The 17400-nt window shown below is 41.8% G+C and overlaps 2 protein-coding genes across 4 annotated transcripts; one reads left to right on the top strand and one right to left on the bottom strand.

The window, feature by feature from the left end:
• Positions 1-540: 540 nt before the first annotated feature.
• LOC148903428 (kinesin-like protein KIF3B) lies at positions 541-8702 on the top strand. Of its 2 annotated transcripts, none has more exons than XM_089002265.1 (9): positions 541-598; positions 2006-3507; positions 3736-3837; positions 4991-5113; positions 5483-5601; positions 5998-6114; positions 6312-6417; positions 6773-6978; positions 7070-8702. In XM_089002265.1, the coding sequence occupies exons 2-9, from the start codon at positions 2110-2112 to the stop codon at positions 7173-7175; spliced, it is 2277 nt and encodes a 758-aa protein (XP_088858391.1). In that variant the 5' UTR covers positions 541-598; positions 2006-2109; the 3' UTR covers positions 7176-8702. The 2 variants fall into 2 exon arrangements, with proteins under 2 accessions (XP_088858391.1, XP_088858385.1); XM_089002259.1 differs by lacking the exon at positions 541-598 and adding an exon at positions 1074-1195.
• Positions 7136-15416, bottom strand: LOC148903429 (protein-L-isoaspartate O-methyltransferase domain-containing protein 2-like). Of its 2 annotated transcripts, none has more exons than XM_089002340.1 (7): positions 14803-15416; positions 13445-13604; positions 13208-13358; positions 12042-12159; positions 11750-11921; positions 10831-10954; positions 7136-10243 (listed from the first exon to the last, which is right to left on the bottom strand). In XM_089002340.1, exons 2-7 carry the CDS (start codon positions 13598-13600, stop codon positions 9714-9716), a joined length of 1251 nt encoding a protein of 416 aa, XP_088858466.1. In that variant the 5' UTR covers positions 13601-13604; positions 14803-15416; the 3' UTR covers positions 7136-9713. The 2 variants fall into 2 exon arrangements, with proteins under 2 accessions (XP_088858466.1, XP_088858475.1); XM_089002349.1 differs by having other exon boundaries at positions 12042-12144; positions 14803-15410.
• Between the last annotated feature and the right edge of the window lie 1984 nt (positions 15417-17400).

Below are 17400 nucleotides of genomic sequence, written 5' to 3' on the forward strand. Positions count from 1 at the left end.
CAAACCACCGACCGTAAACATAATGGTGAAAGAAAATGCTCACTATATATAATACAGAAAACATACTTGAAAGGTAATTTTTAGGAAAATAAAAGGTGAAATACCGGAAGGAAAGGTCTCATTAAAAAAGGAATATGCCAAATCACGGCTACCAAAAAGTGTGCTTGGGCGGATTGCAAAGGGATACCCATTTCTTTGCACACACTTGTGAAATCACAAATGTACTTAAATTACCTTTATATTAGCAACGAAGAATAGTATCAATATCAAAGCAGTGACCCCCTGTATCATTTTACGCAATTATCAAATTCGGTTTTTCAAACTATTATCATTTTGCACTGAATAGGGTGGTAAGGTGTGCAATTTGAGTTTCTGTTTCGTAATCACTCAATCCATGCAATCATTTACAAATAATGTCAGTGACCTTGCCTTAAATTATGTGTGGGGCGGGGGTATGCTCGAGTGGGGGTCGATGCAAAATTGCAAACTGTAAATCCGTGGGTCTTCCATCGATTGCTTTTCCTTAATCTCTTGACGGATGTGTGTAGTGTACGTCATGTTCAAGATCAGTAAACGTCATTATCAGGAAATGCAGTATGTACGTATATGCTGTTTTAAATATGAACACTGTAATTCACTTATCGTGTTTTACATCAATAATTTACAAAATGTACATTTATTTTCGATCTCTAATGTAAATGTATACATTCAGTGTCAGTGATTTAAACCGACTTTTCTAAATATATTTCCAATGAAAACTTTAGAATTTGGCATGTTCAATAAAGAAGAGCACTTATTCTACTCTTCATTTTGATTGAGTTTCTTGTTTTAGTTTACGCTATCAGCAGACAAACCAGCTGATCGTCATCCGCTACCACGCGGTTGCCAGATGTCCAAAGAAATGCATTTAAAAATTGTTTTAATCTTTCACAGAATATGAACATTAACCATGTTTTCGAATACGGTAAAAGCGCATTGCAAATTTGTTTACGTTTTTAAAAATGCGGATGGTTTCTTTGAACACCGAAGCCTCATCCCATGGTCACTCACATGCGGGATGTAGCAATTTGATCTGGCAACTCAAACCCAGACTTGTGGCGACGAGCCAGTGGCTAACTCAGTCGGATTAGCTAATGTACGAAGCTCGATATGTATGTTATTTTTTAATAACAACTTGGAAGTAACTAGGAAGAGGGTATGTATTTATCATATACGTTCTGAGCGTTTCACTTTTCAATTTATTTCGTGGCATGGTCAGCGAGGCAAAAGCTCGTAAGACTTGTAGCCTTGGTTACCTGTGTGTTTGCTGGTGCTCGGTCATTTTTGTCGTCTCATTGTGAGTTGTTATTTATTATAGTTCGACTTTTTTCATCGGTCGAATACAATGAGGAATTTGACCAACTGTAACAATAAGATACCGTGCGGGTATGATCTAATTGCGTGCCTTGCGAGTTTTCTGAACCGATTAAGGATGCTAGCAAGTTCTTGTTAAATGGGCCAATTGTAGTGAGGTGCCCGTGGTTTGCTGCACCCTTAACTATCAAGTGCTTTGTTAAAATGGTGTCCTGGCCCGATTCGCATTTATCCCAGCCATTACTGACAACATGTTGCAGAAATAGGAATGAATACGTTTCTTTTCATTGCAATAGTGCCCTTATAATGACGAACTGCACAGGTGGACTATATGTCAACACAAAATGTTGCTGTGCCGATGACCATTTTGTGTTTGGGAGCCTTTTACTGAGTGAGTTGCTTGTTCTGTAGCCACAAAGGGACATAACTCTTCTTGTGCCGGTCCCAAGCCCGGATAAATACAGAGGGTTGTGTCAGGAAGGGCATCCAACGTAAAATCTTGGCCAAAACAAACATGCGGATCAAACCTCTAAAGATGGAGCACACTGATTTGCTGTGGCGACCCCTTGAAGGGAAAAGCCCAAAGGAAAAGAAGAAGAAACACACACTGCTTGATGGTCTGTCATTAACACCTGTTGTTTTTTCCCTATAGGTTCTGATGTGGCTGGTTCTTTTGGTCGGGTTTCCCTGACTCCCAACTTTAAAATCAGTGGGAACTGCATTTCAAGCCGAGTGTGTAATCCTCTGGTCCACACCATGTCCAAAACCAAGAGTTCTGAGTCAGTGAAAGTAGTGGTCCGTTGTCGTCCTATGAATGAGAAAGAACTGGCCGCCGCATTTGAGTGTGTGGTGTCTGTTGATGTCAAATTTGGGCAAATTAGTGTGAGGAATCCAAGGGAAGCTTCTGCTGGCGAACTCCCCAAAGTTTTCACATTTGACTCAGTCTATGACTGCAATTCAAAGCAACTAGATTTATATGATGAAACATTTAGGCCCCTTGTCGACTCAGTTCTACAAGGATTTAATGGAACGATATTTGCATATGGACAAACTGGTACAGGCAAAACATACACTATGGAGGGTTTAAGAAATGACCCAGAAAGGAGAGGAGTTATTCCCAACTCTTTTGATCACATCTTCACCCACATTTCAAGATCTCAGAATCAACAGTACTTGGTGCGCGCATCATATCTGGAGATTTATCAGGAGGAGATCAGAGATTTACTCTCCAAGGACCAGTCACGACGTTTGGAGTTGAGAGAGAGACCGGACACTGGTGTTTATGTCAAAGACCTGTCATCGTTTGTTACCAAAAGTGTGCGGGAGATCGAAAATGTCATGAATGTGGGCAATCAGAATCGCTCAGTGGGCTCCACCAACATGAACGAACACAGCTCCCGTTCTCATGCCATCTTTGTCATCACCGTAGAATGCAGCGAATTGGGATTGGATGGGGAGAACCACATCCGTGTTGGCAAACTCAATCTGGTGGACCTCGCCGGTAGTGAAAGGCAGACCAAGACTGGGGCTCAGGGCGAGAGGCTGAAAGAAGCTACCAAAATCAACCTGTCGCTTTCGGCTCTCGGGAACGTCATATCGGCTCTCGTGGATGGTCGGAGCAGCCACATCCCTTACAGAGATTCTAAACTGACCCGCCTTTTGCAGGACTCTCTCGGAGGTAACGCGCGGACCGTCATGGTCGCTAATATTGGCCCAGCCTCTTACAACGTGGAAGAGACTTTAACAACACTACGCTACTCAAACCGAGCAAAGAATATTAAGAATAAGCCCCGTGTCAATGAAGACCCCAAGGATGCTTTGCTCAGGAAGTTTCAGGAGGAGATTGCGAGGCTGAAGGCGCAACTGGAGAAGCGTACAGGGAAGAAAAACAAGAGGAAGCAAGAGAGGAGGGGTGATTGTAGCAGTGGTGATGGTCACGATGAAGAAAGCGAAGACGACGATGATGCTGAGGGAAACAAAGGTGATTACTGGAGAGAGCAGCAAGGGAAACTGGAGAAAGAGAGGAAAGCCATCATGGAGGATCACAGCCTGGTTGCTGAGGAGAAAGCTCAACTTCTGAAGGAAAAGCAGAAGAAAATGGAAGACTTAAAAAAAGAGCAGGAAGCAGGAGACATGTTGTCAGCCAAAGTCAGGGTAAGTGCAGGTCCGTCTGTGGTGAACTCATTCAAACGATTATCTGGTGTAAAATAGTCAACAGTCCAAAGTTTGGACACATTTGCTAGTGCTACGAAATTATAATATTGTGCCCAAACGTTAGGCCCGTATCGTTCAGAATGAAGGCACTTCTAAAGGGTCCTCTATGATTTGATGAAATCATGAATTCAGTTGATTTAATATTTATTTTCTTTTCAATTTTCCCAGGCAATGGAAAGTAAACTTTTAGTTGGGGGGAAGAACATTGTGGATCATACCAACGAGCAGCAAAAGATGCTGGAGCTAAAAAGGCAGGAAATTGCTGAACAGGTATGTGTTGAATTTGTTCATCTGAATCCACCAAATAAGGTTTGTTTCAAAGCTTCAACCATAGGTGTACTTCCGTTATACGGTTGTGCATCTCTTTCCTTCTTTTATATGAATTAATAACATGAAATTAAATTCTCCCACTTCTACTTCTACAACTGATAGAAAAAACTCAGCAGTGGTATTAGAATTGCAGAAAGCAACAACTGTAGAATGGCAAGATTCTGAAAAACACCGCGACATCATCGACTGTATTGGACACCGCATTCTTTTATCCAATACCTGACATCAAAACACTGACAAAGCTGAAAGGACAACCGACGCCTTCGGACAAGTTGTGTCCATAATTTGTAAAATCACTTCAAATGACTTCTACTGAGCGTATTTTATAAAGATTCCACGGCATATAGCCGTATTTTCCGTCTTAAGACTCGCACTGAATATTCAGGAATTCTTGTTATCGAGTTGATGACGATGCCTGATATGATGTCACGTCTGGAACGCCCCTGACCGGGAAAGCGACACACAATGCATTTCGGGTACTTTGTTTGGTCTACTATTTGATTCTAGTTGACACAAATTCCCGGCAGATAAATCAGCCCATTTCCAACGGAGCTTGGGCGCCATCTTTTGCATTTTCTGGGACGCTACATTGGAGTCCTGATGGCTCAAATTGATACGCAAGTACTTCTTTAATCGCTTGCAAACATTTATGCTTTCCTCTTCAGAACTATTTGAATCATATTCATAACTGGATGAGAAACAAGAAAGTATTTTCTCCGAATCTCAAGCTATTGTTTTGATTCTAGAGCAAGGCGAAGACGTCCTGGCGTGACATCACAAACAAGGGGACGGGACCTTCTGAAACTCACAATTTCCGTGGTCATTTTGAAGTAATTTTGGGACACTTTAACTCATTTTTATTGGTGTTTTGCATTTGGCTGAAAATATCAGCTTGCGTGTTTTGGGTCTATTAGATGCTATGAAACGTTTTTCTGATGTCAGTTAGGAAACAAAAAATGGTGTCGGTTGTCCTTTAAGATTTTTAACACAATTGAGATCACTGTCTGTGTCTGTCAAACAACTGTCTGTGAGTATTGTAAGAAATGACTTGCTTCGGCTGGTCTGTGATTTGAGTGTTTTTGGGTCTTTGTAGAAACGGCGAGAGCGAGAGATGCAACAGCAAATGGAGTGTCGAGATGAGGAAACTCTGGAGTTGAAGGAGACCTACAGTTCATTGCAGCAGGAAGTTGACATCAAAACGAAGAAACTGAAAAAGGTAGCAACTACAGAATTTAGGAGACAGAAATTTGCCAAGATGCATCGTGTATATTGTTAAGCCGAAAAGCTATTGAGAGAACGTCTTTGTCATTGGACAATTGAGAAGGAAATAGGATCCTTTTTGGCAAATAACTTCAATTATGTTTAGAGACACAAAAAATTAATTATAACATGAAATCTCATGACTCAAGTTTAAATCTCGGTTAGGTCACGACTCCACCATTCAAAAATCTTCAACTTTTATTGATTTTACTGGAGTCTGCTTTAAGTTAATTTCTTTGGAAGTTCAATTAGTTATTCCAAAGTCAATTAGTTTTATTTGAGTTCAGCAGTTGACCTTTTCTCTGTCTCTCTGCTTTCTTTCTAGTTGTTTGCTAAACTGCAGGCAGTGAAGGCTGAAATCCATGACATCCAAGAAGCGCACATCAATGAGCGCCAGGAACTGGAACAGACCCAAAATGAGCTCACTCGAGACCTTAAACTCAAGTATGGAGTGTAGACGTTACACTATCGAGTCGAAATGAAATGAATACACACTTTTTAAGCGCTTTGTTACAGCTTCAGCTGTTGTTAAATCACTACATAAATCAATATGGATTGTATTGTATTCTTCTTTTGTCCATGTGTTCTCAGTTTGCATTTTGTTACTGATAAATCTGACATTTATCAGGAAACCTGAAATGAACCCACCACACTTATGATAGCCTGTTTTCGAACACATGCTCAAAACCAACAGCATCAAATCTGCATTCTGAGCGTGTACAGGCATAAAATGTCCTGACTAACTTCTTAGTAACTTGTCATGTCAGCTGACCTTTTTGATTTAACGTACCGTGTGACTTCAACCTTCTCATTGTCTTTTTCTTCTTGTTTGTTTTTCAGGCATCTTATCATTGAAAATTTCATACCGGTAGAAGAGAAGAACAAAATAGTCAACAGGGCTTTCTTCGACGATGAGGATGAATACTGGAAGATGAGGCCCATCACACATATCGAGGAGTGAGTGGGCTCATCCTTCATTAATTGATACTGTGCCCAATTGGATAGCCTGTTCTGTTATCCGCTTGAATAATATAGCCAGTAGTGTCATCTAAAGCAGTGAAAAAAAAAAAACAACTGATTCATGAAGCAAATTTGAAGTTTCATTTTCCCTGGAAATAGTGTTACGGCAAACCTAATATGTGTTTTGTATTCAGTGACCATCAGATGATGAACAGGCCTCAGTCTGCAATTGGGTTCAGACGGCCTCTTAGTAACCATGCTCGGATAGCCATGAAGGATAGTCCTGACGTGAGATACAAAGTAAGTTTGTTGTTTTTTTTTAAAGTGAGAATTTTCTCTTCAAAATGTTCATTTCTATGACAGGCCGCCGCATCTGTGTGTTGACAACCTCGCACAATGTTTCTGTCATCCTTCATTCTTTAATCTTTTCTTTTGATTAAATTATGAACACAGCTGCAGTCCAATTTCTCACCTTGACCCGCAAATAAGTAGCGGTGCTAATGTCAGTGTATGAGGCAATGGGAAAATATTTGTAGTTCCTTATTCATTGCCCAGTAACATTTGAATAATTTTGATCTGAATTTTGTAGCTTCTTAAATTATGTGTACAGTTTGCTGAAAACATGAACCAAAATGGTCATTTTCGCATCCCTCAGGTTGAGAACATCCTTATGCTAGGCATGAATATGCCATCTCGGACCACCAAAGATTATCAACGGCCAGTTATCGCCCCAAAGGTGGCAGCGGCTCTGGAGGACGCTCTAAGGAATGAAGAGGATCTTCAGGTTGATGCTTCCGGATTTAATGGGAGCTTTGCACCTCTTGCCGGTGTCAGTGGAAGCCTCAGGAGACCAAAGTCTGGGTGAGTTGCGCAACTTCTCATTTTTACTACAGTGCATTCCAATGTGTTCCCGTTGAGACGAAACAAATTGAATTTGCTTCTTTTCATTCAGTCGACCAAGAACGAGCAAGCAATCAAACAATTGGACCTCTTCATTCAGTGTTCACAATCCGGCATCCCCAATTTACCCACAATCCCGTGGGCTGGTACCCAAGTGAAAGCTGCAACCTGCCAACCTCTCCCTACCACGTTCACTATCTTGAGCACAACTCCGAAAAGAGAGAAGAATGCTTTTTATTCTGCCCAAGGCAACACTATCGTGGAATCTGCTCAATGCTCAAGAAAAGATCGGGATTAATGCTGCTTTGTAGGGAAAAGAAAATGACACGCCATGAGATGTAACCACTATTTCTTACTGTCGGGTACATTTAATCTTGAGCAAACTTTCAAAAGTCATAATGTGCTATAAGTGACATTTCTCCTGCTGAAAGGGCCCCTCTGGCGTCAGTCAGGCAACGAGATCTGCATGAAGGTGGCCTCGATGCAAATAATGAATTGCAAGTTGAAAGTGTGGTGTTTGCTTTATCCAGCCATTCATCTGATGGGAAAAAAATGACACTAACCGGTCGACAGCTCCACAGCAAGCAGTGATGCGCTTCAGATGACTTGTTTTCTAGCAGCTTTTTGTGGGATCTTTCGACAGCGAATTGTAGTTTGTCCTTCCCATGCACTGTGATGAGGCTTAAAGCTGTCACGCTCTGAATGCCTCACGAGTTGATCTCCTCAAGGCCACTTTAAGACATTAATAACCAGCTGCAGATCAACAGTCTCGTTACTGTTAGAAGCAAACCACATCCATTTTCTTTCTTCCATCTTGCTCACTCTCTGCCTCCAGTCTCACACCAACAGGTGATATTGTGATGACAATGACATTCCTTTGACCTGTCTGAAGTGTTCTGCTTTGGCTGTCATTTGGTCTTTTTAACTCATTCAATGCCAGACGATGTGCAAAAATATCCACTGCAGTGCCAGGGTTTTTGTCATTTTCACTCAAATTGCAGGACCCACTGAATATTGGGTTTTAGGACTACATAAATATTTAACGTAGCACTAGAAACATTAGCCTCTCTTCTTTCATCAGAAAAAAAGTTAATTCCCAAGTTATATGGCTCTGGAGTTATCTGAGCTTGAAATCGGGGCGGCTGTTCAAAAGGCAAATGCTGCCGTCGCAGGAAAAATCCAAACCTGAACAAATTTGGGAGTAGCGCAACACATCATGCTTTTCGATTCCCGAATGAATTCGGCAATGGCAGTGAATAAGTTGAGATGTTACAAAATATGGATGTTGATCATGTTACAGTTTTAACATTTTTTTTTCAAGGTTAATAGCATATAGTAACAATGAACACTAGTGAGCTAAACTTGATTTAATTACCATTTTAATTTCTGCACGTCAGAAGCCATTAAATTGTGGATACATGCAGTTCTCTGTTTACCATTTGCCTCTTAATATTCCTCCAGACATTCCAATGGGGGTGGGAAGAGGAAGATGTGGGATGGTTATCTATCAACACATTGTAATGTAGTCGATGTATAAAATTGAAGAGATGTAATCATTTTGAGGTTTAGTTTTCTGCAAGTCTTCACTTGTCACTTTACTAATACTGTATAAAAACACCAGATTACTTTTTTTTTTGTATTTGTTGAGAATGTTGGCAATAAAAATGAGTTATAAAAATGAATAATCTACACATTGTCTGGGTAATTTGAATACAGTACAGTACTCGGCGCTCCATTCAATACATGTTTATATTCTGCTTTTTGCCTAGAATTTACACAAATGTCAGAAATATGAAGTCAATTTGGAAAATTATCTTCTTTTCCTTTTGGCTTTTCCCTTCAAGGGGTCGCCGCAGCGAATCAGTGTCCTCCATCTTCAGAGGTTTGATTTCACATGTTTATTTTGGCCAAGCTTTTACGTCGGATGCCCTTCCTGACAACCCTCTGTATTTATCCGGGCTTGGGAATGTGTGATATAGAGAAAAGATTTTTGGCCAGCTTTTTACTTCTTTGCATCAACAATTGAGTGTGAGACTTTAATTATTGCTGTGCCCCACACTAGAACTTCATTATTTCCTTTACTGTAACCCACTTTATTACAGCAGTCAATAATACAGCCCAATTTACAAAAAAAAAAAAAACACACGGTTCCTGATACATCATATCAAAATTAATGATCAAAATTAAGATCTCATAATCCAAAAACTAAAATAAAATAAAGGGAACACTTGAGGGTTCTGTTTAAGTGTTCCCTTTATTCTTTCCATCGGTATATACACATTGACACATTCAGGAGAAAATAATCCAACTGCACGACGATCGAACAAGATGGGACTGTTGAGTACTCCAGTCTATGCAAGGCACCCCAACCAGCCCCCAAACATGAATGGAGTCCGCAGGCCTCTTGAGAAAATGTCCCACCGCTGATGGGACATTGGGATGTACAAGGAATGCTCTAGAATAGATCCAAAGTGATGCACATTGATACTTATCATTGTCAAATCCTCATTGATCAATGAATAACGAGCAATTCCAGAAGCATGGAACAAACTGGGAAGCCCATGAATAAAAAGTACGTCTCAGTTTCCTAAAAGTTAACGACGCCTGGTCCACTATCCAGCAGGGCTTGAGGATGTTCGGCATGCTGTCCTGCCTTCTACGGCAGGGGAACATTCAGTCTCTGCTGGCTTTGTTGCTCACTTGTTTCTGTAGTACAAGAGGAACCTCTTCAACGGCTCAGGCAACGGAAGGCCCAGGATCCTCGCTCGCAACACGTTGACAGCAGGCTGAACTTGAAGCAGCTCTCCCGTCTCCCTCTCTTCCTCCTGCTCCTTCTCAATCTCATCCTCCACCATCTCCTCTTCCTCCATCAAGGCCCTTGCCCCTCGAGCCACCCTCCGACTGCTCCTCGTCTCTCGCCTCGCCGCCTCCTCATCCTCCGCTCTCCCTCCCTGGTTATTGTTGCCGTCCAGAGGAGCGGGGCTCATACTGGCGCCGAGCACCTGACGGGTGGCCAGGACGAGGGCGTTGCAGCGGCGCCGATGCACACGGCAGCGCTTGAAGCGCGGGCCGTACTTGTGCAGCCCGGCCACAGCCAGACCTCTCCCCACGCTGAACGAGGACCCACGGCTGCGTGATTGGCTTTCTTCTCCATCTGTGCTCATTTGTAGCGTATGGCGAATGCAGAAACGAGCCAGCTCCTGCAGTGTTCGGACCTCGTATTTTGCTGGAAAATTTAAACACAAAATGGGAGTGAAGGGGAAGTAGGGTCATGGGTAAGTACAGTTGGGATGAGTTTTTTTTAGACCTTTTTAGGTCTGCTCAGATCTGATAAAATCATGACAGTATTTGCTTTCAATGGTAAGACCTAAAACGACTGCGTCATTAAAATGCTGTCATAAAATAACAATTCAGGGAATGGAATAAAAGAAAAAGAATAATTCTGAATGGCCATTTGAAAAAACTTTTACTTCCAACAATTTTACTCAAGTAATATTTTACAACAGGTGTACGCTAATACCACTTAACTCATTCACTGGCATTCACAAATTGATAATATAACATAAAGCACTACTCCCAAATGTGCTTTGTTTTCATGCTTGGGTGCCGATAAAGCACTGGTGTTATTGTTGACGTTAATGGCTTGTTATTGGTGACGAAAATGGGTTTGATAACACGTGAAACACAAAAAAAAACAGAAATATGACATAAGAAATAGACTTGACTTTTCCACAGCAAGTTGGGTCAACTAAAAAAAGTTTACTGCCATGTTGTTTTTGATGCATTGTCAATAAAAGATGAAAAGCAACTTACGCAACGGGACGGTCTTGGGTTTGCCGTTTATATTGTGTTTTGGAAGTATGAGAGGAGCAAAAGACACAGAAATTATCTTTTTGGTCTCCCATGTATTTGGTCCTGTACGGGTGATCTTGGTCAGCTGTAGAAAATACAGTCGGTGGAATTCATTTATATACACACACAGTGCCTTCCAAAAGTATTCTAACGGGCAAGGTCAATTCCTTTGCGATGCATACTGAAAGCATTTGGGTTTCAGATGAAAAGAAAGTAGAGAAAAGTTATAAATTCCAGCCCATTTACATCTAAGTGTGATAAAATATCTCTGGACAGCGTACCTTTTCTTTTGTTTGAAGTATTTCAAATGAGCAGAGGTACTTGGGACATTGAAGTGATGGGTGCTGCCTTTTAGTCTGATTGGGGGTTGGGGGGGCTAACCTCATTTACTGAACTCGGTGTGATGCAGGAGGCAGACGTTGAAATTGTGGGGGATATGGGTTGGGCATCCCTGCCTTCAACATTAGTGCTTAGTTTTGGGTTTGCATTTCTTCTGTGTAAATGCCATTTTGCTGTCAAGCAAACACAGAGCTGTCTGGGCGAGAAAAACAGAGATCTGGAGGATAAAAAAAATCAATCAGAGCTGCATTGGATTTGCCCAATGCAGCTCTGATTGATTTGGAAAATCTTGAGGGGGAAACACACAATAATACAATACTGGTGTACTGTGACAGACAACAAAATGGTCAGAATGCTCTTAACAGGAATTGATGACTGAAATAAAAGCTCAACTAGGGATTTCGTGTCTCAAATTCACCTTTTGAACCGAAACCCAAATGTCTTTAGCATGCAACAAAAGCAAAGGAATTGACCTTGCTTTTACAAAACTCTCAGAGGGGACATTACTGTGCGTTTGCAGGTGATTTGCGGGCAGACTCACCTTTTCCTCCAGTGGCATGACGAGGACGCCTCCAACCTTAATTAGATTCTTCATGTATTTCTCGTGATCCTTCTGCACTCCCGCCCCACAGTACACTCTGTCATACTGACGGCTCTCCGGGGGGATTTCCAGACAGTTGCCCACCACAAAAGATGGCTCGCAGAATTCGAATCTGTTTAGAGGCCAAGTAACATCAATGACCCTTCATCCCTTGTGTGGGTATTTGGCCAAAGCTCTGTGCTATTCAGGAGGGGAATGCTAAACAATGAGACAAAACAATTTAGATACTCACTTGTCAAAATTGTCACTGGTTTTGATGAAGGAATCAAGCTTCTGGTAGGCGTACTCAATTACATCAGCATGTAACTCAATTCCATGATTCACTCCGAATGGTCCTATAAAAGACACCACTAATAATCCAAAAAATCATCAATTACTAGGCCAACCAAGATAGCATGACTGAATAACTCCCTTGGAATAAATCCTGTGGAACCTGAAATTTCAAACTTAATTGGTTTCGTGAGTCAGTTTGTAACATATGATGTTCATAAATCAAGATATGTGTATATATTGAAATGAATGGAAATCGAATTAATCTTCTTCTTCTTTTCCTTTTGGCTTTTCCCTTCAAGGGGTCGCCACAGCAAATCAGTGTCCTCCATCTTTAGAGGTTTGATCCGCCTGTGTGTTTTGGCCAAGCTTTTACGTCGGATGCCCTTCCTGACAGTACCGTCTGTATTTATCCGGGCTTGGGACCGGCACAAGAAGACTTATGTCCCTTTGTGGCTACAGAACAAGCAACTCGCTCAGTAAAAGGGTCCCAAACACAAAATGGTCATCGGCACAGCAACATTCAAAAAAGCAAAAACTATACTCGAATTAATCTGTTTCTGAAAATTGTGAGAACTATGTATTGCTCATTAACTCATTCACAAATGTATTCGGGAATTGAAAATATGACGTAGAGCGCTATTCACGAATTTGTTCGGGTTTTGTTTATTCATGCTTGTGTGCAGATAAAACGCTGGCCATGGCCTCTGGCAATATGTTTTTTCTTTTCCACAAGGGGGCAGCATTTCCCTTTTTTCCATGTTCGCACTTCCAGTTTCAGCTGTTGTTAAAACACTATATAAGCCAATATGTATGTATTGCATTGTATTTTGGACAGCCACCCTCATTTCAACATCATATAACCCCAGACCCATATAATTTAGGAATTAACTTTTTTTCTGGTGAAAGAAGAGAGTGTAAGGTTTCTAACACTGTGTTGAATGTTGATGTAGTCCTAAATCTCAATATTCTTTGGGTCCTGGAATTCAAGTGACAACGACAAAAACCCTGGCACTGGAGTGGACACATTTTTGCACATCGTCTGACAGTGAATCAGGGAATTATACATGCAGTTGAGTTGAGTATTTCACCACATGAGATTTAATAGGATCATGCACATTCACCCACCCAATATGAGGCCGACCATGGTACTGAGATAGCCTGTCCCGCTGCCGAGGTTTAAGAAGGAAATACGAGGTTGGAGGTCCAAAGCCTCCATCACCTCAGAGTAGATACACGGAGCTGATAGGTGAATGTTTCCATGACGCCAAGCCAAGTCCTGAATACGAACAGAGATGAAGTAGGTCAGTGTGCTTGAAACTCCAACCGGCTCCATTTTTTAAAAACTTTTTTAACTTTGCTCACCTTGTAGGCGTTCTCCCTATATTCATCAAGGTAATAGTCAGCGCGGTCAATGGCACGAAAAGCCCGCTCCACGAGGTCTGAGCGGATGTAGTAAGCCTCCTTGAGGTTGTCAATCAAGTCGTCATTGTCCTCGCCTGCGCTCACAGCCCCACCCATGATGCTTGAAGGAAAGGGAAACAAATACATACTGCAATTTACAGTGTGAATTATATTATCTTTGGGGTTGCTATTATGGAAAAAATGTTATTGGCCAAAAGCACGAGTTCTACTCAAACTACTATTAACCTTTGACAAACTACTGGTAACTTGTTTGGTTTTGGTTGTTACCATGTGTTTAACTGTGTGGTTTAGGTCATAAACTCCTAAGCATTGAAGTAAGTCAAATTTACAAAAAAAAACATATCTTGGGTTCCCGTGCAAATGACAATCACCATCACAAGTGAAATACAGTCAAAGGGAAATACAGAGGAAAATGTATCAAAAAGGTGGAATTATATTTTTCACAGGTTTCTCCCGGTTTGCTTGAAGCATATAACCCTTCATTCTGAAGGGCCACAGTTTGGGTTGCAAACAGTGTTCCTTTCTGTGTGTTCTTACCTAAAATTAAGCTTAATTTTAATAGAGCTTGGGGGCGATTGAGGTTGAAATCCTGCTTTTGGCATCATAATGCAAAGGCAGGTAGGTGTGAATGAATGCCACCTTTGTGCTTCCGAGCGGTGTTAAAAACAACAGTGAGAGCTCAGGAAAAAAAAAATCCACATGGTGCACATGGTGACCACAAAGCCATAAAAGAACAAAAAGGAATGCAAAATGCACCTTTTGGCTCCACGGATACTGAGACACTACCACGCGTCTATAAAATTTAGTGTTGATAAATTGCCACCCTATAATAGGGGATCGTTGGATATTAAAGAAAGGCCACGCAGCGGCGCTGTAACTAATTCCTCTCTTGGTAGCACATTTTGTTACGAAGCTATTAGTGGACCTGCTTCTCACAAAGTTCTGACTAAAAAAGCAATTCATATACGATACGGTACAGTAGATTTTGCGTCCATTTATAGAAAAATCTTGTCTTTATTATTGTCGTAATGCAGACGTTAAAGGTAGTTCCAATTCACTGCACTGATGCACCACTTTAACTGTAAATATCTGTCACTCGGGTGCTAGATTGGGAAAGGAATATTTATATACAGGATGCCCCTAATCAACACATGCAAAACAAATAATAAAACGCTACTGTGCTCTGACGAGAAGGTCAAAACAATCCAGCGTCGTCGACTTTGCAAGGAGGTGGAAAAAATAGGGACGCAAAAAAAGATCTCGTTTAATAATGATAAACGAGATGAGGACATACGTACATTAGTGGACCGTTGATGGGGCCTTCCTCTTTGTGAGCTCGTCAATGGCCAGCGTCTTGTTGTTCGCCAACCCAGTCAAAAACAAACCACTGTTGGATGTAAACATTGGGCCATCTGACGCTCTGACGTCAGACGTAAATCACGTAAAAATCCCTCCAGCATATGAAACAGTGCCTCCGCAGCACGGCACGCGGTGAAGCGAGTCAGTCTTAAAGCAAACATTCACAAACTTTGCGGTCTGAGCCAATAAATGTTTCTTCAACGTTCACGAAAAGTCTCGCACACGTCATTTCGGTACTTTCCATTGTCTTATTTTTTCATGGTTAAATTTATCAACACCACACTGACAATTGCAAGCTTAGTGTGCGTCTACCAAATCTTGGGCAAATGGGCATAGAGGGTCACGTGATGATTTCCAATTCTCATGACCGTATCACGAATTTTACCATCCATCCATCCATATTCCGTACCGCTTATTCCTCATTAGGGTCGCGGGGGGTGCTGGGGCCTATCTCAGCGGTCTTCCAGCACGAGGCAGGGTTGCCAGCCAATCGCAGGGCACACAAAGACGTACAACAGTTACCTCAATCTTATTTTCTGTGTCCTCTACGGTTGGCTGCAAACGGGTTCAGGGTTTCCCCAGGCTATTGCCCGAAAGTTGCATGCACTGCAATTGTATTACTGTATCACTAACAATCTGAGTCCTCGATTTTGATGTCATACAATGCTGATTGTCCAAAATGACATTCATCGTTAATTACGATCTGATACAAATGGTAATCTTACAATAATGTTTTAAAAATCATTTTGCATTACACTTCACAACGGCCCCCCCAGTGGGCAAAATTAGTTTGGCACAGCGGGCCAGAAAAGGCTCCTGATGTCACCCTTAATTAAACCTTAGGTATTCTGATTCTGATTCTTCTGACATCAAAATCATCATTACAAGGTGGTGATGGCGGGTGCGGATCCCAAAAAGCAGGCAGGAGGGAGTAGGAGATTGTGTTTGACAAATTGTATTAAAATAAAGTCAGTAGGAACAAAATCGAAAACATCAAAATCATCTGAATGGAAAAAAATACAAAAGTATCAAAAGAAAACCAAGATTAAAAGTCCGCCAAGGTTAAACAAACCCATGCACAGCATACAATGCATGCGATTGCAGACAAAGCATGCAACAAACAATGAACCGACACCAGATGGTCGTGCCGGGAGTCCTTTTAAGTGTCACTGATGAAAACGACCAGCACCTGCGAGGCTGCAGGCAGGGCTGACGTCGCTACCCGTTGGTCGCCAATCCGAACGTGGCAGTCCGCAACTGATCGGGACGACCAACACCTGTGCAGGTGCAGGCGGGGCCGACAGCGCCCCCCGTTGGTCGACAACCAGATCATGACAATTTTGTGTCTTCTTGGGCTGAAGACGAGCCTGTGTTTTTTTTTTTGGTCCCATAATGGTAAAATTATCCGCAAAAAGCTCCAAGGAGGCGATCGACGTGTGCATTCAATGAGAAGGGGTGTGGAAAGTAGCGCCGGCTGGAGCGCTGTTCGGTCGTGTGCTTCCGTCGACGATCACTCCGCCAGATCCAAAGGTCGTGTGCATTGGTGTTCTTTCGCCGAAGATTACTCCACCAGCCGTGGTGGGTGTGTATCATGAAAATAGTGCGTATTTCAAGGTTTAATTTTCATAAATTTGACGTTCATAAGATGAAAAGTTCGTAAGATAAGGTGTTCGTAAGCTGAGGTCTCACTGTACTATATTTCATTTATAAGCGCCTTTCAAAACTCTCAAGGTTCCTTTGGAGTCACAGAATAGGTTTTTCTGTGGGTGAGTAGCGGCAGCCACACGCGCCAGCGTTCGCTCAATACAGTTGTTTAATACAGATACTGGAAAGCCTGTGAAAGATTTAAGATGAGAGCACATATATGATCAACATGTATAAGATGCTATCTGTTAGCATTGGTATGTTAGCAGCTAACATACCAATTGTCTCTGGAGGGAGGTCTGGGTTGATGTGTAGTTGCTCCTCCAGGCTTTGAAGAGAACCAACATCTTTGAGTGGAAACAGATTTATATCAAGGCCTATCTCTGCCTGATCAGTTGCTTTCATACTCTGTAGAGTGTGAAAGATGGTTTGTAGTTGCTTCATCATCATTTCTTGCTTTGTTAATATATTACGCAGCAGGACTGGGGGTAAAATGAATGAGAAAGAGAGATTGGAAATACGATAAAATCCATGTTCAACCCACTGTTACCCACTGAAGTATATACTCCAGCATCACCATTTTCCAGATGATTATGATTTTAGATCTCAACCAAAATTTTGCAGAGTGGATTTCTGTTCAATGATCAGATGTGACTTACAATATGTTGATGGTACTGCGGAAGATGTAGTGTGCATCTTTGAGTGCTTCATTGTACGGCCATCATTGCTGGTGTAATTCGGTCGTAACATCTCTGTGGCATGCTTTTTGGAGTGCACCTTGCTGCCAGTATGCCTTGGATTGTGCATCACACTACTGTCATTCCATGGAGAACACATCTTACATGAAACTGCCCAATCTGCGAGTGAGCTATGAAGATCACCACCATTCTGGA

Source organism: Hippocampus bargibanti, linkage group LG01 (genome assembly GCF_051943395.1).
Source record: "Hippocampus bargibanti isolate YZ-2025 linkage group LG01, ASM5194339v1, whole genome shotgun sequence".
Classification (NCBI taxonomy): domain Eukaryota; kingdom Metazoa; phylum Chordata; class Actinopteri; order Syngnathiformes; family Syngnathidae; genus Hippocampus; species Hippocampus bargibanti.